Genomic DNA, 22,367 nt, shown 5'->3' with positions numbered 1-22,367 from the left:
ATTTCGATCCTCAAAATTGTACGACTTTCACGTTAGTTTTCTAATGACGCATCGTTTTTCATTCCTCGCGCACGTGCGCGAAATCTCTACTGTCTCTTGAGGCTAACTCGACATTTTCTAACGTCTTTATCGCTCTACAACTTGGCAACCATCAGAAAGTGAAGGTTTCAGACTTGAAATCGCTATCCTTTTGCCTGAAGATAATATAAGGTTCAATCTGCAGTAGAACCATTTCCGAAGTTTGAAACTTAAGCCACGCGGATCGAAGTGACTGTTATTTCGGATCACGATCTCCACGAAGTACGGACTTCCCTTATTCGGCCCCTTTTATTTCCGCTTCACTGTCTGCTTCTTGCGACATTTGCAAAATGACGATAAGTTTAAATGCGATTTCACGATACTACATATATATATATATATATATATATATATATATATCGGAATCTTCTACGTAGAATTCTTAAAGGTTTCGCAGTGAAACACTTCAACTTAAAAGTGCACATTTCTTACTCCCTTTTTGTATAACAAAACGCGCCGTTTATCTCCGATCGATTACTGCAAGTCGCGTAAATTATGTAAATCCGAAGAATCCGAATAAATACTGCAAACGTTAACGAAGATAATCTTCGGCGATGGACGGTATTAAACATCCCGATAAGTTATCGCTAAATAATCTCTGCCACGCTTTTTTTTTTATTTCCGCTTCCGTAGCTCACGGCAGCCGATATGGCTGGCCTCAAAGCGAGCATTACAAATGTTTCTCCTTGAGGCAGCTCACGTAGGCAACATCGACTCGACCTATTTCGTGTCCATTCAGGCTACTTCGAACGAGTCTGTCTCGGTTCTCTCTTCGCTCCCCGTCCCCGAGCAACCCTTCCTCCGTCTCAGGTGGATGCATGCAACGCTGCACTTCGCTATCTAGTATCTCCTATCAGCTATCTACTCCACTTGCATACTGGATTTAGAATAGTTGGATATGGCTAGGATCGAGGTTAAACACTTATTTCTACAGTCGTTCCTTCTAAAACTTGTCCTAGATTTCTATAACGTCAGCGAAAATTTCCACGGCCCCCATTATACGTCTGCATCGACCGACCGCGAGCCGGAATCCTTTGCGCCGCAAATCACCCCGGTGATAACTCCACACGAACGCGCCGAGTATTCAGCGCGTTAAAACGCGCGACTGCGAGGAAAGAACTCTTTCTCTCCGCGCGACGGCGAAGAGCGTATCCCTTTTTTCCATTCGCACGCAATAATACTTGGATGAAGGACCTCGTGACCGTTAGAACAAATAGAAAAAAGAAACGACAACGATGGGAGAGAATACGGAGGCTATTCACCGTGTTCTCGCGATTTACATGTAAATCGCGAACGGTAGTTCTGCGCGCCATTTCGAGGTAATTTGGACGATCGCACGCGATCAAATTGGCGGAGCGGCAGAACTTGTAATTGCGCGAATCCGCGGACCGTTAACCGTGTACACACGCCCGTGCATAACTCGGAATTATTCGTTAAAAGGAAACTACATGACAATTATCTATGATGCGGAACGAACTTTCGACGATGAATTGTATGGCGCGTGGCGCGTGGAATGCGTATACGTGGAAATAGAATCGAACGAATCAAAAGAGGAAAAAGAACGGGAGGATTGAGGGGGAGAAAATGAGAAAGAGACGCGAGAGAGAAACAACCGGCAAAAGTAAGTTCTCGCCAGACTCGGTGTGGAACTTCCGGCTGCACTGTCTCGCAAGTTGTGCTTTTGCCCCTTGGCCGCCCCCCGCCTCACTCCTATCGACGGCAGCGGAGCTATTCCAAGTTCCGCGAAATAGAACTTCGGTAAGCCAAGCACCTCGTGCGACGATATCTTAGTCTCGCGAAGGAGGATGCGAGCGCAGCGAATGTCACGCTACGTAATTTAAAGCTGCACGAATTCCGGCGAGCGACAATGCCGCGGCGAACAAGTTCTTCGAACAAAGCGATGTATCATCAGCGACTCCTTCGTAGAGCCAAAGAAGACAGATACACACTCCTCTGACCGCCGCAGTAAACCAACGTACGTAAATTATGTCTCAACAAACCGATCGTTGCGACGTGCGGGACGTGATTTCAATGGTTTCTCACAAAGACGCGAGATGCGCTCCGAGATGTAACTTGGATGCAAGAAACGGACAAAAAGCATTTTTCTGCTCTTTCGGTGGGATTCACTTGTGTCATACTTGCGCCAAGAATTGAACAACTTTCTTAAACTCGCCGAGACGCTTCCCTTTTCATATAAAGAGGAGAGAACGGCATCGAGGTACTGACAAAGAGGAAACAACGTGGGGCAGAAATGAGACAAAAAGCTCTTCCGGCGAAGTAGTTCTGGCAAAACAGAAAACTCGCACGCATCGCGTTCGCGCGCGACGCCGCCGCCGACATGGACATCGACGGAGATGTTTTGCCGCCGCGCGTCCGTCCGGCCGTATTGCCCAGAAGCTGGCGTGCGGAAAAACTTTTCGTGAAAGCAAAAGAGGAAGCAAAGAAAAGAGGAAAGGATACATTGTGCGATCTTGCAGATCCGCGCGTCGTACGCCGTTTCCGCTCGCTCGCTCGCTCGGGAAAACAGTTTCGATGTATGCGAGCGAGTTTCCCTTTACGCCCTCGGTCCCCTGAATTCGCTAGCAAGCAAGTTCTCGACGATTCGCGTCGAGACGACTGAAAAACCTGAGGGAGATAAATAGGGACGGGTCCAATGGAATCGACGGACACTCCAGCGGGTAGCACTTCCGAGGCCATTCTTCCGGCGATCTGTGGTCAGCAAACGAAACGACAAATCGCCGTCGTCCGATCAAACGGTGATTCACGGCGACGCGATCCCGCGTGGAATGGATCGCTAACTGTGAGAAGACGCGCCGGACGCGATAGCGGATCGAACGAGCTCTTGGAAGAGCTAACGCGATCCGGCGATCCGGCGATCCGGCGATCCGGCGATCCGACGATCGGCTTGCCCCACGCTCAGCCCCACGAGAAATGTATCACGATCGGCGAGCCATTCTATCCCGCCGAGCGTGACAATGAAAATTCGTTTTGCGTTTGATACGAAAACGCGCCGGAGGGATTCGTGAAATTGAGAGGAATCGAAAGTACATTTTCACAGACGATAAACTTACCGCGAATTTATTTGCGCGCTTGCCGGTGCTTCTCCACGCTCCATTAAATATTCTTGACTCCGGCCGGCGTGTGCATCTCCGTGTATATCGAAGATAAGAGGCGCCAAGTATCACGCTTCCCTCTTTAAAAATGCAGATAAGCGAGCGCGGCCGTCCCGCTCGGGTAAAATGTAGACTCGCATATCTAACTTACCAAAGTCAAAGTTTCCAGAATGATAGTGTGATAGGTATTATATATGATAATTTAAAACAAGATCTTTCCCGATAACGTACGGAAGTTCGGAACAATAAACTATTTTCGCACGTGTGATATTTACGCACAAGCATCTGCTATCTATCAAAATCGCGAGAACTGTAATTTTAGTTCCTATTAAAAATTCACAAAATAAAAGAACATTGAATTAAACGCGAGTCGAGAAACTAGATGGACAAAAATTGTAATTTAACGAATATTCATCTTAAAGCTTGAAAAAAAAAATAAAAAACTTTTATACAACAATTTTAGGTATCTCGACAAAAGTTCTAAAACTCACCTTGACAACACATTAATGTTTTACAGTTAGCTACCTATCACGACTTTTCCTCATTTTTTTCGCACCAAAGACAGTAACCCGAAGATTGCATCGCCAATCTTTCTCCGTGTCGCCGTAAGATTTTCGATTTACTTCCAGAAAACAGGAGTAACGGTCCATCGTCGCGTTTGCTCCGATGTAATGTAGCTATGCAGCCGAGACAATCCTGCCACCGGTCGGTTGTCATTATAACGTGTATTTACATAGCCGTGCAAATGCGGATATACGCCAAGCGGGCCACGTGCACAAGTTATAAGCATCGCGAGAGAGAAAGAGATAGAAAGAGGCGCAAATGTGCAGCCAACGCACCTGTGCCGCCAAGGACTCAGTACAGTGTAAACTGTTATAATTATCTGCGAAAATGCACGCTGTCATCGCGCATGCAAACCGTAGCGTCGAGTTGCACCACGACTCGCGCTCACACGTGTGTTAATTCCTCCGAGTTTAACGAGTTTCGAAGAACGCATCTTAATTGCAAGACAGGGTTCGTCAAGAATGTAATTAATCGCGTTCGTCAAAGCGAGTGGATCGATTACATTAATCGCGATTAATGATTCAGTCCGCGAGCTCTCGTCGAATACCAAATTAATTCAACGCGTCGCCGCGCGCACAATAGATCTTTGAATCGGGCCGGCCGGCACGCGCATTATAATACCGGAATATTCTGATAGTTTACGATAACACCGACCGCGAACGACGGACCGTGAAATTGCGATGATTAAATCTACTCGTCCGTAATCAGGCGGTATGGGCGTCAAACTTAATGAACTCGGCCGCGCGTGTTGAACATCATCAACGCCATTTCAACACATCGGGCGCAGAATCGGCGAGCAGCGAAATTAACCCCGTAGCGGCGAGTCGATCAGTCCGAGGCCCCGTGAACCGTACGTTCTGAAAATCCGCGCACAATCCGCATACGCGGATCAATCCGCATACGCGGATCCACATTCTCCGCGTCTCGGATTCTGCGGTACGTTGCCCGCGTGGCGTACCATCGGCATATCTCTCGTCCGTTCGTTTCCGAAGTGCGGCGGCCAATTAATTCGCGCGTCTAATTCAAGAGCTAATTAGAGGAGAGGAGGGGCGAGACGAGAGGGTGGCCATGGGCAAGAAACCATGTACTATTTGCAATAAGGAGAATACCGCGCAACTATTCGAGGACTGTTTCGTATGCGGGCCTGGTTACGGAGGTAACCTAAGTACAGTTCCCTAACTTATATTGAAGATGTTTGGAAGCTTTTGAGTTCGAATTGCCCTGCTGCGCACGATATGGCCGTACTTCGAGTTCCTCTTATATATATACGCGTTCCTTGTATGTACGCTGTTCTATGTAACGTTCTATCCCCATCCTCTCCCCGCTGTGCGCGCAGGACAGAAGTATCCGTGTGCATTGTGTTAGTTTCGAACGTGCGTTGCTCTGCGCGGGAGCGGTTACTTCCGAGGTTGCTGGTTCGCGAAGAAACCCCGGAATTTGCAGCCGCTACGCGCATCCTGATTACTCGGCAAGCTCGCCTGGCATTACGCGCCGCTTAGAAGGGCTGCAGAATAATTCCTCAGCTTCTCTTCGCGTATACCACGTTTTCCTCCCAGTCTTCTCCTTCTTAGCAGCGAGTAATTCTAATAATGGCTGCTTCGCTGTTGTGAAGTTTCGCTTTTCCTCATTTCCCGTAAGCGCCAGCTCGATCTCTTCACTATTTCAACGAATTCATACGAAGCAAGAAATATTTATAGAAATAATCATTCAAAAATGTAATCAATCCCTGCTCAGACTTGTGAAAAACATTTCTCTAAAAAAAAAAAAACCTATCTCTCGCAAAAACACGTCTTTTCGATCGGAGACAAAATCTGCGTAACAAATTTGAGGAATAGCGAAGATTGACTTGAAGATTGTCGGGATTTCGTCCGAAAAGGAAACCTCTAAGAAAAATGTAAAATTTACAATCTGTCCACCGCCCTTCCGGTGAATTTTCGCCGGAGAAACGACGGCTCTTGTTCGTCGCACCTGTCGCCTCTCGACGCATTCGACCCTCGATTTTCTCGCGCGACAAAAGAGAAAGGTAAGAAATCGTGTATACGGAAGGGAGCCTTTCATATTTTATTAGCCGTCGATATATTACCTTGGCACGTGGTGCAACCTCGTTCTCGCTCGAATGGTCTTCCTTGTATATAGATATCCGTGTTTACGTTTATGTTAGGGGATGGATGGGGCCACGCAAAGAGATCGGACCAAGGTTTGCTTTAGCCTCCGCCGGGACGGTCACGACTGTCGTCGATTGATACGGACGCGGGGTGAAATAGAATGGTAAAGAAATAGAGAAAAAAAAGAGAGAGAGAGGACCGGGAACGCGGACGCTTATCCCCGACAGATATTTTCTTTTCGAGATGTTGTGAGAGCAAATCGACAAAAAAGGCGGGAATCGATCGAATTGCCAGTACACACAATAACGCCGCTGAGAATCGTGCACTTTAGGCACAATGATTTTGTCCTGTCGCGCGATAGCATGGAAGAAAAAAAAACTTAACTTAAAACTGGCCTCTGCTTTAAATTACCATATATTATTTTAGTAAATTAAAATTATCTACATAATTAATATTGTGTTATAATATTGCGTATCAATATTATAACAAAATGCAAATTATATCAATCTTAACATTCCGAAGAAGTTCCAGAATTAAAATGCGTGTACGTCACGCCAATATTACATGTATGCAATAGGAGTGTGCCTTCTGAAAGTATTATAATATAATGCACCCGCACGTGGAAGATCTAAGCGTAAAATATATTATTTGAGAAATATAATACGTGGACATCTATATATTATAGTATCTCTTGGATCGCATGCAAAGATAAGATTAAAAAAGTTTCTTGACAGATCGCCGGGAAATGTCACGATCCGTCGCCTCTAATTCAACGGATCATAAGAGAAAAGTCTCGGATATTCTAACTTCGTGCAGCCGCTTCATGTGATGTGTGACGGAATCCGAGAAGAAAGTTCCGAGTCCTATCGGACAATTTGAGGCTCGTAAAATGCAGGCGATACGACGCGAAGGGTCGTCCTGAGAAAATCCAACTGGTGCTGAATGCTCACTCGAGGAACATCATGCGCGCGGAGGGAACGGCTGTATCGTCCGATAGCATCGTAAGATACTTCGATACGGCCCGTTTTCGAACGCCACGATGCGAAATTACGGGCGCTGCGAGTAATTCGACAGCTGTCAAAGATATAAAATCGATGTAGTCTAACTTCTTAATACAATGATTGCAAAAAAAGCTCTTTCTCCATCTCATCGTATAGACATTGATATTTATGTTCGTGGGGATTTAATAGAGTTCCATCATCCTTTCCCAGAGAAAATGTAATAATATTAACCAAACAAAAATAAGTGAAATAATATTGCGACACTTAACCTCATGTAAATTAAAAAAAAAAAAAATAAAAAATCAGTTGTATATTAATGATACAAAATAATAGACCTCGATACGTTTCAGTAACCGCAATTGAAATTTGAGGACACATATGGGTGGGGCAAATCGGGTCCGCAGAGCCAGCAGGCGGCGCCATCGTCCCAAGAAGTTCGTAGGGTAGGTAACCCACTGCAGTAACCCCCTACGTCTCTGCTGGAGCGGGGGAATGTCTGCTAATCCTTTACAGGGAATTCAAGTGATAAATTCCGTAAATCCCTGTTCAAGCACACCCTTGCACCGACCCATCTACCCTTACCATTACCGAGGGTTCCCCGTTCTTCCGCCTCCCTTGCCGTCCCTATTCTCCACTAGTACTACACCCCCTTCTCTCTCGCCCGGTCCTCGTCGCTCCATCTACCCCACCCACTTACCTGGAATCTAGATTCACCTCTTCCAAGCTCTACCCACCCTCCGCTACGACTCCAGGAAAAAGTAGAAAACTGCGATTACAAAGACTTTCCTGGCGCACCCCCTCCCTCCCCCCGTTCGTCCGTCGCGCCGCCCTGTTTCCTTCTTACGTTCTTTCTCCTCCGTTCTATCGCAGTTCCTTACTCCTTCCGTCGTCTTGTCTTCTTCTCACTGCCCGTAACCTTCCAGCCGCTCCCCTTTTCTGTCCTCTTTTCTGTCCCCCTCTTGCCACTTGTTCTTTTTCGTTCTTTTCTCTATTTCTCATTCTTTCTATCCCTCTCCAGCGGTCCTTCCCGCCCGCAGTTTCTCGCTCCTCGTCCGCGCGCGCGGCGCGCTCCTTCTCGGATTAAAACTTTAACACTTTGTTACCCTTTTTCTCAAAGAAGGAAGGACGTAAGGAACCGGGACGCGAGAAGGGAGATGGAGATGAGCTAGGTGCGGAGCAGCCGTGGAAGAGAGCAAGAAAGAGACAGGCCCGCCCATCGTAATCCAGGGCTTCCGCTACGTTGGACAAATTTCAGTCTCCGGGCGAATTTCGCCTTTGATAAAACGGCCCATTTTACATTTCGCACCTCCGCGTCGTCCGGGGTGAAGATCGCTTTCCGCGATAACGAACAAGTAAGCAGGAACATCCGAGTGGAAAGATGAGCGCGCGTGCTTGCTGGCCGGCATTTCAAAAAGTGCGCATAAAAATGTTTAGATAAAATAAAATTTTACGACTCTCGATCACCCCATACATTTTTCGCTTTTATCATTATCGATTTTGCGTTCAAAAAGTTCAATAACAAACTTGTTACTGAGTTTAGTAAACTTCATTTAAAATCACCATAAAAATAGAGAACGTAAAATAACGATAATACTGCAGCCAGTTAATGAACCAACTGAAATCGCTGTTTCGCTTCCTACGAAACTAGTCGGCATACTTTCGTTCATCTATCAGTTAGTTTCAGCAGCATTGAACGCAAATAACATAATTACCGTCCGACTAAACAACACGCGAAACTTTAATCAGCGTAACGAAAGTCATCCATTTGCCGGTCTTGACAACGTAATCTCGTGCGAACATCTTCGATGTGCATCTAAAATTGCAAACTCGTAAATACGCTGACCTAAAACGATCGTCGCCACTTACGCTCACGCCTCCACTAGATCTATAATCGGGACGAAGTTTCGGTCAGTCCTGAAATCGTCCATCGATATCGCAATTACCAGTGAAAGAGATTGATTTAACGTGGCGCGTCATAAATAATCGTTTCACTCAAGGAGGCAGAGAGAGAGAGAACGAGGGAGGGAGGGAGGGAGGAAGTGGAAAGTAGGGGGAGCACAAGAGGAGAGAAGACGATAAAGGATCAGCCGATAGACAGCGTCCCTTTGAGCATTAGCGATTGATTGCGAAATTGCAGTGGTAGAGTGATATTTCTATGAGATTAGATCTTTCTCCCTTTCTTATATATCCTTTATCGGTCTTCGTCGTTTTCGTCGACTCTCGGCCACCCTTCTACCGGATTCGAGAAACGGCAAATGACGCCTCCGCAAAGGCAGCAGCAGGATCCTATAAAACGCGGCTTAACAACTCCCGGTACTGCACTTAAATTTAAGATCACGAGGATTTAACTAGGCACTTGAATGTATCCTAAGTAGAGAAGACCAGGAACGAAAACCGATCCGTTTAGAGTCAAGAAGTACTACGCGCGCCGGGGATGCAATTACTTCGTGAACACGCGGCGCAATATCGCTACCGTCTTAATCGTTTCTCTCGTTAAATATATTAGCCGGTTATCTAATAAGGACACGCTCTGTCTTGAAAAATAATAACTACCACTAATTAAGAAGAGAAAGATAAAAAGAAAGAGAGAGAGAGAGAACGTAGTTAAGATATTCAGAAAATAAATCGAAGAGCAACAATAAATTACGCGGCAAAAAAAGAACGCGTTTAATTAAATGAAAATATTTCCGATTAAACGTGCTGTAAAATCGGTCATTGCAAGAACAACCCGTGTTGCACATGTTAAATTAAATTAAATCTCCTCGAGGGCTACGTGGATTCGTATTTTAATATCGATGGGAGGAGGGCTCCCTCGAGAACGGTGATCGAGATCATTTACCATGGTAATATTACCAGCAATATCGCCGCAGGAATATTAGTTCGTCGGCGATTTATTACCGGGCGCATAGAAAGAGCGATATTGAAGAGGATGTTCCGTGCGAACTCGGAAACCTATTTCCTTTGGCGGCTGGTGAAAGGGATTATTTGGAAACGCGTTGCTCTCGCAATTCTTTGTATGTCTCATTTGATATAGCTTTCGCTTTCAAGAGTTGAAAATTCATCGCTTCTTTCTATCTTTGTCTAAGAGTTTACTAAACACATGCAGAGTGAAATCTATTCTCAGACCATCACCGAGGAAAGAAAATTCGCGATTTAGGTCAAAACTAAAAAATGTATCGCTCTGTAACTAGCTTAGTTGAAATGCGCGAATTGTCGTTCTAATCCTTTCTCGTCTCTATCCTTCGAGTGGATCTTCACTATAATGCACAATCGAGGATAAGAGAAAGACAATCAGAAACAAAATGGCCGAATCGAACGAGGCACGCGTGCGCGAGGGCACGTGTAGACACTTCGGCACGTTTGTAGAGTACATGAGAACTCCGAAGTACTCTCGAACTTTAAAAATCTCTCTCAAACAATTCTAGCGGAAATGACGGAACCAGCGCGCTCGGTCGGGTCGAGGTAAATCTCCGAGCACGTAGCTGTCCTCGGAGGGTTGAGCAGCAGTAGCGTCGGCTTGCAACGCGCGCGAGACGTAAAAGAGCGCAGGGGTGTCTGGCACCACCTTCTTCTCTTCTTAATAAATTCTCGGTACGGAGTTAAACTAATTACAGGCGCGTGCGGCAAATTTAAAACGAAATCACTTATCCGCCAGTGTAGCGCGGCGACGTGAAATACGACGTTGCACCGGACGCACGTGGAACGATACACGCGACGAAGCGCTCTCTGCTCTGAAAATTTAAGAAAAATCACCCGCTCCAACCTAACTCTTGATAATTTCGCAACAAATTTAAATATTACAACATCTTTATGCGTTATGAAAATACGTATACTTTTGAATAATATGGCTTGAAATAATTTAAAAGATCAACAGTAAAATTCATTAAATAAATTTATAAATGAATCAATTAAATAAAAGTTATTGCATTTGTTCAATCACAGAGTTGCTCGTCGACGATCAAGCGGATGCGATGGAGACTCTAACCGAATAAGTTTCGCGACGATCCGCGGTAGGCGAGGAAAAGAGAAGGATCGACGAATGGCGTAGAAGAAGAAAAAAAGTTGTGGCAACTCCGGATACGAAAGTTTCGACGGGGCCGAAGACAAAGTAAGAGAAACAAAGGAATGCTGCTCCGCGCTTCCTTTTCTTAGTCCTGCGCAGAATTGGAAGCAACTAACCAATTTCCGAGGAAAACGGGTACATGCAGCAGAGAGAAAAAGAAACGCACGCGAAAGCGAGAGGACTAAAGAAAAAAAAAAGGAAACGAAAAAACTTTGAGGAGGAGGAAAAAGAAGTGAGGAACAGAAGGGAAGGAAAAGGAAGTTGGGAAAAACAGGAACGGAAGAGAAATTAGGAGGTAGGGTAGCATCTTAGCAGTCCAGCGACCTGGAAACTCTGGTTCCTGAGTCGAAGCCTTCGAAAGATTTGGTAAACGCTGACGTCACTTCTTAAGATCATTTTACGAAGTTTTACGTAGAGCATACAAGCTGACGAGCGTTTATCCAACGTGAGATGTACGTGACCTCATCCGACAAAGAAGCATCAGTAATTTGCAATTACAAATTACAAAAACTGGATATATTTCCTACACTACGAAAAAAATTTGTCGAAAAATTAAAACATTAAATTCGATACGTTCAACTAAATACCAAGTTGGTTTAGTTCATTTAATTAAAAAATGTCAACGGTTGAATAAATAACTATACCATCTGCAACTAAATAATTGTTGAATCAATCCAACGTTTAGTTGAACATATCGGACTAAATATTTTAGTTTTTTAACAAACTTTTTCCAAGTGTAATAATTGCATACAAATATAAGCAATTATTCGATTATTAAAATCGCATATATGTCTATTAGAATTTGTTTAATCACATTTGTTTAATCATTCGTTTGTTTTTGTATCTTCCGTGATATCCTTCCTATCGAGAGGCAATCTAAACCTTTCGAATTTGGATTACGAGTTATGCCTTGAGCTAGGGCGATCACGTATCCGTGCTGAAAACCTTCAAAACCATCGTAATCCTCTTGTTGGAATACCTCGAATTCGCCAGACTACACCGATCGTGCTTTGTCAGCTAGATCGGCGTCTGAGGCATTAATACATATCCCCGTTATACGCCCTGCCTTCGCCTACTTCGGGAGAACAAGCGATTGCCGACTTCGTGTATCCACGACCTCGGCACAAGCTCCATACCACGGGCGCGCGACTCTAGCCACCGTTAATATCGAATTCTTCGGTGCAATTTACGAGGAAACGCCGCGAATTCGGGGGAAGTCGTTTAATCCGAAGCCAAATCCTCGCACGAAAGCCGCGCCGTGGTTCCTACATTTCGAGGAATGTTTTCTAACCCTGTGAATCCTTTCAAGGAACATCACGGCTCATTATTCAACCGAGAATCTTCGCGTGTACTCGCTGAAAGGATATTAAGAAACTGCGGCTGTAAGTACAATGAAATACCGTGCGTCGTTTAATGAAACTCTTAATTATCGTTTCGGTTATGATGTTTACAAGAAGTATCACAGTTGTAAATTGCTAGAAATACGTTAATTAAAAAATGTCACTTAGAAAGTCGTTACAAAAATTATAATAAGTCTAATGTAATAAAACGAAACTAGCACATGGCTGAAAATCGCGACGTTTAATTAATTTAAAAACAGAACTCCGCACAATTTTTATAAAAAGAAAACATTATCGTCAATTTGCTTGAATTAGTAATATATTGTAATTCTCACATATCTCTTTTTCTTTCTGCCTGATGAAAAATCTAAAGGGTTTATTAGCTAAAATGTTGTCCCACAGATTACATAACTTAATTTCATATGATTTCATAATGGCTGCATATATAATTATCATATTTTTAATAATTAAACATGATTTTATTTGACTAGAAATATCATTATTAATTGCTAATTTTTTCCAAATAAAATTGAACTGAGGGATAATCACTTAGAAAATAGATATACATCTGATTACTGACTTCAAAAATATTGGAATTCATTATAGTCGGTAAAATTTTTCTACAAAAAATGTCATAAAATTTTTTTATGACCTTTTTGCAGAAATAACATGGTGTGGTCTTAACTTACACTGATTTCATAATAAATTTCATAATAATTACACACGATTTCCAATAATTACACAGAAATCCACAATGATTTCTGCTGATTGTATATGGTTTCATTATAATTTCTAGTATTTCATATAAATTTCATTATGATTTCATACTGATTTCGAGAACACTGTCCCACAATTACATTAAGTGGTAAACTCCTTGAAAAAATCTCAATTTGCAGAGACACATTTCTATGTCTAATTTCTGAATTAAAGACATTTGTAATGTCTGGTTTATGAGATCCGTTCGTAGGTACGTTTGACTACATGAGTTTGCATTCATGTGCTTCGTGCAAATGCAAGGTATATATATATATATATATATATATATATATATATATATATACACCTATACATGTATTATACATATGTACACATACATATGTATACGTAGCAATAGTATGCACACTAATGCAAACGTACGAACGGATCTCATAAACCAGACATTCAAATGCCTTTAATTTAGAAACTAGAAATGTTCTAAAAATTAAAATTTTTTTTATCGTGGATGAACTACGACATATCACAAATTCAAGCAAATTGATCGATAACATTTTTATTTTTATAAGAATCGCGCAGGAGTCTTTTATACAGTATGTGTGTCTCTAAAAAGTAGTAAATTTAAAGTTTTGAGAAAAAGAAGAAAAAGTTATAGTTCCCGCTTACGTAACAATGTTCGCAGAATAGCTCAATTTGCTATCAATCTCACGATAGTAGAACCGTCGTAATGAACATTGCTGGGGAAATAATTCTCAACGCGCGTATCCAGCGAGCTAGCCGTCCCACTAAAGAGGGCAAATAAATTTTCTCGCAAGAAATACGGTCCTGGAAACTCGATGTTCCGTCTAACTACAATGCGGTGAGAGTAAAAATAGCCGCTTTATTGTTGCGTATTAGTAAAACGTGATAAATTGAAACTCGAAGCACAGAAATTTTTCTAAGCCCAATATTTCTAAGGTATGCAGCGGAATAGACAAAAACTGCAAGGACGCTTTCCATCATTAGAAAATTACTGTTGTACTAACGGGAACTCCTACTGCGGCGATATTTTACACTTCTATGGGAACAGACGGCTTTAGGGGACGATAAAAAGTTTTTGTGAAAGAGCTTGACGGTTTTTATGGTTTCACCGGCGATATATCTTGGAGAATATAACGTTGTAACTCGATCGAATCTGGAGAAGTCGTGGCTTCTTACGGCTCCTAATTAATGGCTCGAGAGGGGAGAGCCATCGGGAGCAGGACAAGAAAGAAAGGTTCCAACAACGGTTGAATGCATAATTTTTAGTGGAAAACGGCGGCATTATTTCCTAAGGACGGGCCGGCGAGAAAGGTCGAATCGCGGGGGACCGGAAAGGGGTGGAGGAGAAGACGAGGTGAGGCACAGACAACGAGAGAGATCGCGGAGGTGCGGGAATACTCTGGGGTTAGTTCCAAGCGATTTGGCTCTCATGCGATTTAACACGAGAACTATTATAACTCGATATAGATATAACGTGGTTGGTGCATCCCGCCTCTCGCTCGCGCACATGCATAATCGCCCGCGCGCGTGGATGTATGTAGCCGCTCGCGTTCGCGCTCGCGCTCGCGCTCACGGCGCACATTATCGGTCGTGCTCGTCTCTGCGGTGCCATCGCATTATTATGTGCCACGACTACGACTGTAGTTAGCGTGCCATTGTAGTTTAAGCCTTGGAGAACGGCGCGCGCGGAAAGCTCTGCTTGCGAACTTAGACGTTCTCGCGCATTTACCAATGATGTACACAGACACGAGCACATCATGCATCGAGAATATCGTATAGGTATTAGTTATTCTATTCTCTCTCTTTCTCTCTCTATCAACATCGTCGTTGACACGTATCGTCCATCCGCAAGAAAAGTGACGAGTCAAAATTTTTCGAATTTCGTTTTTTATGCGGATTCTAAATACATTAGTGACACAAATCAAAGGGGATAGATTTTAGAAATGTAACATAAAACCAGGCTTGGGTAGTAATTTACAATTAGTCAAAAAGTTAAACCAAAAAGTTAAAAAAGTTAATAACTTTTAACTTAATTTAGTTAATTTTAAATGCGTTAATTTTTAACTTTAACTAGTTATTTTTAAACATTAACTTATTAACTTTTTTCTACGTTAATTTTTTCGTCTGCATAAATGACAGTGTAATACATCGGTATCATCCTTGGCACATGTAGAACAAATGTTTATTGGTACGAATGTTAGTTGATGACTTATGAAAAAAGTTAACTAATTATATTTTGAATTATATTTAATACATCATATATAAGATTATATTTTACATATTACATACGTAAAATCATATTTGTAATAATTTAATCATAAAATGTAAAAATTGTAAAGAAATATATGTCTAAAAAAACAATATAACAACAGTCACATTTATTTAGGTAAATCCTGCTTATAAGACACAAGACTCGTTTATGATACGCGCCCTGCAGAACTTCACTCCCTTTTCACACTTTCCCCTTATATTCGTATAGTAACTGTGACATAAACAAGGAACAGTCTGCATTCGATCGATTCAGATCAGTTCCTTGGAATTTGCATATACGTAGAGAGTTTTTCGTCTAAAACTAAAGTTAAACTAAATCGAACTGCACTGAACAGACTCTCCTTAATGCGGCGCACGGGAGTCGTACACGGAAATGGGGATCGTCGTCGTTTTCGGAACTCCTTGAACTTGCTTTTTCTTATAGCGTTCCGTATCGCCTGCGACGAGCTTCGTTCTCCCCTTCGCGCCGCCATTGTGCCGTAATAATTATTTAATGGCGGCAAAGTAGGCGAATGAAATTAACAAACTATTGGAAGTAATTAGATCCTCGCCGGAGCAAATTAAATGGCTTGCGCTCGACGAGCTATTTAAATGATTATCCCTCCACCCCCCGCCTTTATCGTTAGCACCATTCCGAGCAACTCCTTTCTATCCTTTCACGCAGTGCCTCCTATGGTAAAACCTTAACTACGACGGGAGAGGGCATCCAGTAGTGAGAGAACCGAAGCTAATTATTCCGACAACTATTCCGAAGTTTACGGCTGTCGATCGGAACGTCTTAGCACGCGGAACAAAATGTACGGCCGAATACTCGCGAGTTTCTCTGCCGTTCCTCTTTGCTTCTCCATCTTCTTTTTCTACTACACTACTATTACTACTACTACTACTACTACTTCTTCTTCGCGCGCGAGCGTGCCCAGGAATACCAATCGAAACGCGGCACAAAAGTCCCGCCAGAACTCGAAAGTCCGCGCGTACCGTGGAATGAATTCTTCCGTGTTTTATTCCTTCGGGAGAAAAGAAACGGCAATGACAGTTTAAGCGTGGCGCGCCACATCGGGCCAGATTGAAAGAAATGCCAACGACAATTGTATGTATTTGCGTAGAGATCAGATCCGTCTTTAATCTTAGACGCAATTTGAATAACAATGAATGGAATAAACAACCGCTGTACCAGTTTAAAGAGGAGCCTACCCTGATGAATAAACTACTCGCACCGCCTGAATAAATAGACGACACGTTAATGTACAAAGCCGCGCGAAATCAGTCAAGGCGACGTAGTAACAAAATTTTAATCACGAGTCGTCGCCGGCCTCTCGTCCCGGCAAAGCTCTTCGGCAGAACATACGTGACCGTTGTCCTGACGAAATAGCACAAAACAAGCGAAATTGACCGCCGGAGCGGGGATCTTGCACTGTTCTGACTCCGCGTGTCACAATCAGAATATGGCTCTACGAGGGAAGATCAAAGCGGCTCATGAGCGTATGATGTGCGTACATTGCTGGATCAACAATACCGAGTGCCGCGTGTGTGACTAACATAATCAAGCCGTGCGAGACATCAGAATGAGCCCGAGCGAGCTCGTGCGTCGTAACTTTGTCGTCAACTGTCGCGATCTCGCGTAAGTCGGCGGATGAAAAATGCAATGGCATTAAAAACTATAATTGACAAAGTTATAATTAGAAAAATATGTGCACCAGGCCGATAGGAAATTTCGTTGAAAGAACTGAAAATTTCTGGTATTACACATTGCATCGCGCGCGTATACACGTACGTTTATTTCCAAAGCGCCGGTCGCGCCGATCTAAACGAGGCTGTTACATGATTTCTTTACAATAGCAAGCGTCACAAAAGGTAACAATTTAAACCATCAATTTCGTGATTTACATCAATCAGAGATTGACACGCAAATGATACCGCAATGTTTAGCGTGATAGAGGACGATTCGATTCATGTGGTAAAATTTAGTATATAACTCGTTTGTTTGTATCTCCGTCCGTGAGCATAATGATTAGACAATCACGGTTGAATAACAGAGGCTATTGCGATCCGGGAATAACAAAGGGATAGCATAACTGACCAATTTTAGTGTCCTTCCACTGTAACGTTCGCGTATTGACCGACGCTTTGACCGTACTCTACTTTTACACCGATAAAGCATTATTGATTGCAATCGGGTTCGCTATGTTTCGATAGCCGTAAAAATATTATGGCTCATAGAATACTCATCGTCGGTAATGTAACGATGATGCACTATTTATTATACAGTAACTTCACGCTGCTGTGCTCCCGCAGAGTAGAGTGGAAATTTATTATGTTGCGGCAATAATCCTTTGAAAAGGTTTAGCAGAGACACAATGGATTTATATAATAATAATAAACCTAAATACGACGTAATTAACAATGTAGGATAGTATAATAATAATAAAGTTCCATGATGTATTTTAAATAATTTATAATAGAAATTTCTATGAAATTGCCTGCAAATAGACACAAGTTAAAAATGCAATTTAAGGATATCATTCATTTCAGAACGTTTCAATGATCATTGTTCGATAAAAATAACGCATTGACTCTCGTTATCAGCAGATATAGTTACAAGTATTAACACATGGTTAATTCGTAATAATTGCAAAAAGGCTTTGTAAAATGTTGCACGAGCGCTTTTGCAAGTATTCGCAATCACGTTTGGGCGGTCAACCTTAATTTGGAAGCATAGAGAAACCGTGGGCAGAAGCGTGGAAAACGAGAGAAGTTTCGTCGACAACCCTCGGAGAATGTACCCTACAAAGCGGCAGACGTGGCAAGAGAAGGAAGGGCGATGAAGGAGAGCGGGCGCGCGGGGAGTCGGGAGGCTGCGCCAGAGGAGAGCAGGAAATTACGTCTCCGGACGTCCGTTCGTTCGGCTTCAGAGCGCTACGGCACAGGTCTTGAGAGAAGCCGGCGGCTCCTTCAGAGGGAGAGTACAAACGCGGGAAAAGGCCGACAGGGCACGAAACGAACGGGGGTCAGGAAAGAGCAGCGGAGAGAGAACCGTAAGAAAAGCCGCGGTCCGTCCATGACCGGGAGCAAGACTACGAAAGAATACTAGGGCACGAGGAAGGAAAGCGGAATTGGTCGCAGTGAATATACCCGACATTCGTCTTTATCTAAGTGTACTTTGGGAATGCAACCGGTGCAGTGTAACGAACACGGATACGTACTCGCTGATGCTTTAAACTCGCATTCGGGCCGAGCAATCACGTACGAAACGCTTACAACGGCTGACCCGTATCGCGCGCCTGTATTGAACGCGCGCGAATACTATAACGTTTATCTCGTTTTGCTGAAGCAGAAATCGCTGTTTCTTCACGAAGAGCAAACGATCCCTGATTGTACGGTACGCTTCAAGTACATCCCGCCTATCTCGGCGCTAATACGTTTCTGTGATTGCGGTATCTACTTGAAAGCACCGCACTGCGAAATGTTCGCTCTTCGGTCTATATAATGACAGGCAAAGTAAACCTCATCGGTTTCGAGTACTCATTTACCGCAAACTATCCTAGCCTGAATTAGTTTCGAGTCACCCTCGAGCGTCTTTCCTAGCTAAGAGATAGTCGTTATAATTACCCCAACTGTGGTGAGTCTGCCGGCACAAGACTGACGTTTCTTGACGTCTTCACACTAGAATACTCCTCGTATGATTAACCTTATCGTTCACTCTGAGAGATAGGAATAGATATAACAATATCGAGTTATCGCTAATTCCACATCACGCATGTCTCGCATTATGACGTACGCGGTAAATTGAACCGTCGCGTCGCGTCGTGACATTCGATTAAAGCGATATCCGAATCTATCGATCGGCCATTTAATCAGAAATCTTTCGCATGACCTTATTTAGTTATCCTTCTTGCTGCTTTTCCAGCTGATGGAACAAAGATAAACGTTCGCGTACCAACACACGTTGTCTTGTGTACACTGATGTGGCAATGGAAGCGTGAAACGCAAGGCAATTTATCAGATAAATTCGTACCATGACATCTCACTTTTTCTTGTTGACTATTACAACATGACAATATGAATGAAAGAATTTATCGCACAATCGATTCCAAAAAGAAAATCTTTATATAAATAAAAGTATAATGATAAGAGATGAGATTACATTGTATCAACACAATACTTTATGATGTAATTAATAAAAATTATAGTTTCGTTTCGTGCATAAAGTAATCGATTAGCTGTCCTAATATAAACATATATGTATATTAGAATCTCAAATATTCACGAAATTCTCGTTTTAATTAAATTTCTGAACATCAGACAATTCTGAAAACTTTCTTTATCGTGGCGAGAATTACATTTGCTCCAATTCCATTTCATGATACTGCTAAGGCATAATCAAAGGTAAAGAAAGTAGGTAAACGATCTACGAATCTTAAATGTCGTCCGTTTCTCGTTGTACGGTGAAAATTTTCCTGTTATTTCAGCGATAATATCGTTGCAGAGCAAAAGCCGCTACGACTCATTGACATTCACATGATCCAACTAAGGGGTTGAAAATAGATATATTTAATCGTAACCGTAAGACTACTATATGCATCCGGTGGTTCCATTTTCTGGATCCAGAAACAGACGCAAAATGTTAAAACAAACCTCTCAAACGGAGAAAGACAGACCGAGATAAAAAAAGAGAGGTACAAAGAAGTATAAAGGAGTAAAACAATATAACCGCGTGGAAAATATTTTTCAAATTTCGTGATACAAGAATTCTTGAGCGAAAATAAATGATAAAAAATAAAATCGCTGCTAAGAAAATCTCTAATTTCTAATATTTTTCTTTATCGTAAAAGATAACATATTTCGAGCAGATAAGCAAACCAAATTGTCGTTGCGAAATAATGTTATTTCAGTCGAAGCAGTAGTTTCAAACTAGATATCGCCCCCCCATTGGAATATCCGCTCGTCTCATTCTCGTTACTCCGTCTTTGCGTCGAGAAGTAATAACTAGAAGTGGGCAAATCTCGAAAAGCTCCGAGAGTCCGCGTGGTTAAATTGAACGGGAGGACGGGAGGTGAGAATCGGGGTAAAATTGACTCGCTACCTCTCGAGAATGACCGGATCGATTAGACTTCGTTGAGACGACAGGAACGTCGACGACGACAACGACGGCGACGACAGCTTCGGGAACATCTGTGGTTCGACGTTCTTTTATGATTCGTCGAACAAGAGAACAAAGAAGGCGGAAGAAAGAACGGGCCGATTGGACATGCCGTTGGAAAATCTCACTCGTAACTTCTTGTGGAAAAAGCACACCGTACCAGAAAACCCGTTGTACACGATCGACGTTTAGCTTAAACGCTCGTGTCTTGGATAAAGAAACTGATATATCTCTCATAGTGATTATAGTTCCCGATCGTAATCGTGCGTATAAATAAAATATCAGTAAAAGCATAAACGTGATGGTTAATCAAACGTACGCGAGATTAACGCGATATTTCTCGCGACTGTGTAAATTCTCAAAATACATGGTGATCCATTAGTCTTACGAAGCAAGGCGCGCGTAATTGTTATCCGGCGCAAGCTGTTTATTGGTGTTTCTTTTCGTCACGGTTCTCGCTACCTGACGGTTAAATTCTAGAACGACGGCATTCAGCGTCGCGGACAAAAGCGTCACATCTGAAAACGCGAAGCACTCACCTTGGGTTGCCACGAAGAGCAGCATGGTGCAGAGCGTTGAAGCCATTGTTGTTGGTGAGGGTGATGTCTGCGGCGTGGTCCAACAACAGAGCCAACATGTCATCCCGTTTCTTAGAGATCGCGTCGTGAAGAGGTGTGTCACCTTCGGAGTCCTGCAAGCAAGAAAATATTCTCTGTTACGTATATTTCATTTCCCAATAATTAAAGTGCACGAAAATTAAACACGCCAAAAACCGATAAAATATCCAACGTTATGTAATACAATGTAGAATTTTAATCACTGTAACTCGAAATTACAAGTATTATTGAACAAATTGAGAAATTATTAAATTTGAAGAATTATTAACTTTACTTGTTCATTTTGATATTTTATTTTTCAAACAAATTAGTTATTTTAAGTATTTTCCATACATATTATACATCAAGCATATACGACACGTTTAGCCAATTCAATGCGCGTTCTATTATTTTTCGTTCTCCTCTGTTTCCCATCGGTATCGTTAATCTTTGCAGGATTTGTAAGTCGTTTTTAATCCAAAGAATTCAAAGACAGGATCACCCTAGATAACGAGTGGAATCGCACCATTCACCTGGATTCTACAGAACTGGATCAATGCTTCGGCCAGTTTTGGCTCCAACCGCGCGGCGGTTACGATTCGAACGATACCTATGAGCTCCAGTCGGTGATAAAACGTACGGAAACAGGGGCCATCCATTAATGCCGAACAACGCAGTACGAACTCGTCGCTAGCAAACAAATGGATGAACGAACGAACGAACGAACGAACGAACGAACGAGCGAGCATAGGGATAAACACTACAACGATGGGCCGGTGTAACGTGTGCAGTTCGCAGACAATGCAAGTATTTGCGTTTGAAAACACGCGTGATAAGAATGATGGACTTTAAAATGGTTGCCACAAAAGCTTTTAACAAGCGCTTGAAAAAAATAATTCTAGACATTCTTTTCGCTACTATTGACAATTCTGTCATTTCGAATAATAAATAAGGTTAAATATCTCTATTCAGTTGTACTAATAATTCTACCAGATCGTCTATCAGAAGAAAAGATAATTTCACATACTCTATGCTGTTGATGCCCATCGACGACAATAACTCACTCGACGAAAAGGCGATATCGGCGAAGTATCGTTTTTGCGATAAATCGAAAACGACGAAGCGTAAAATAGCATCTGCGACAAGCTCATGACGACGCTCGCATTCCAGTACAAAAACTAGGAAGAGCGAAAAGCTAGAGCGCGCTTCCGCGGCATCAGCGGCTGCCGGCTGCGTAAATAATAGGGCATCAGGCACAGATACTTTATGGGATCAGTTGGAAAAATCCTTTGTATAACTCCAATAACCGTGGAGGATAAATCTGCCGGCGCTGTCGAGAACCGCCGGCGCTATCTCGCGCT

The 22,367-nt window shown here is 42.8% G+C and overlaps 1 protein-coding gene across 1 annotated transcript in view; it reads right to left on the bottom strand.

The window, feature by feature from the left end:
* LOC105205406 (E3 ubiquitin-protein ligase MIB1) overlaps window positions 1-22,367 on the bottom strand; it is a 380,051-nt gene that overhangs the window by 311,924 nt on the left and 45,760 nt on the right. The window contains exon 9 of the mRNA XM_011174769.3: window positions 20,950-21,101. Within this exon, the coding sequence (XP_011173071.2) occupies window positions 20,950-21,101 (152 nt within the window). The remainder of the gene's footprint in view (window positions 1-20,949; window positions 21,102-22,367) is intronic.

This window comes from Solenopsis invicta, chromosome 7, assembly GCF_016802725.1.
Source record: "Solenopsis invicta isolate M01_SB chromosome 7, UNIL_Sinv_3.0, whole genome shotgun sequence".
Classification (NCBI taxonomy): Eukaryota; Metazoa; Arthropoda; class Insecta; order Hymenoptera; family Formicidae; genus Solenopsis; species Solenopsis invicta.
Note: the sequence above shows the minus strand (reverse complement) of the source record. Positions and strands in the feature narration are given on the sequence as shown.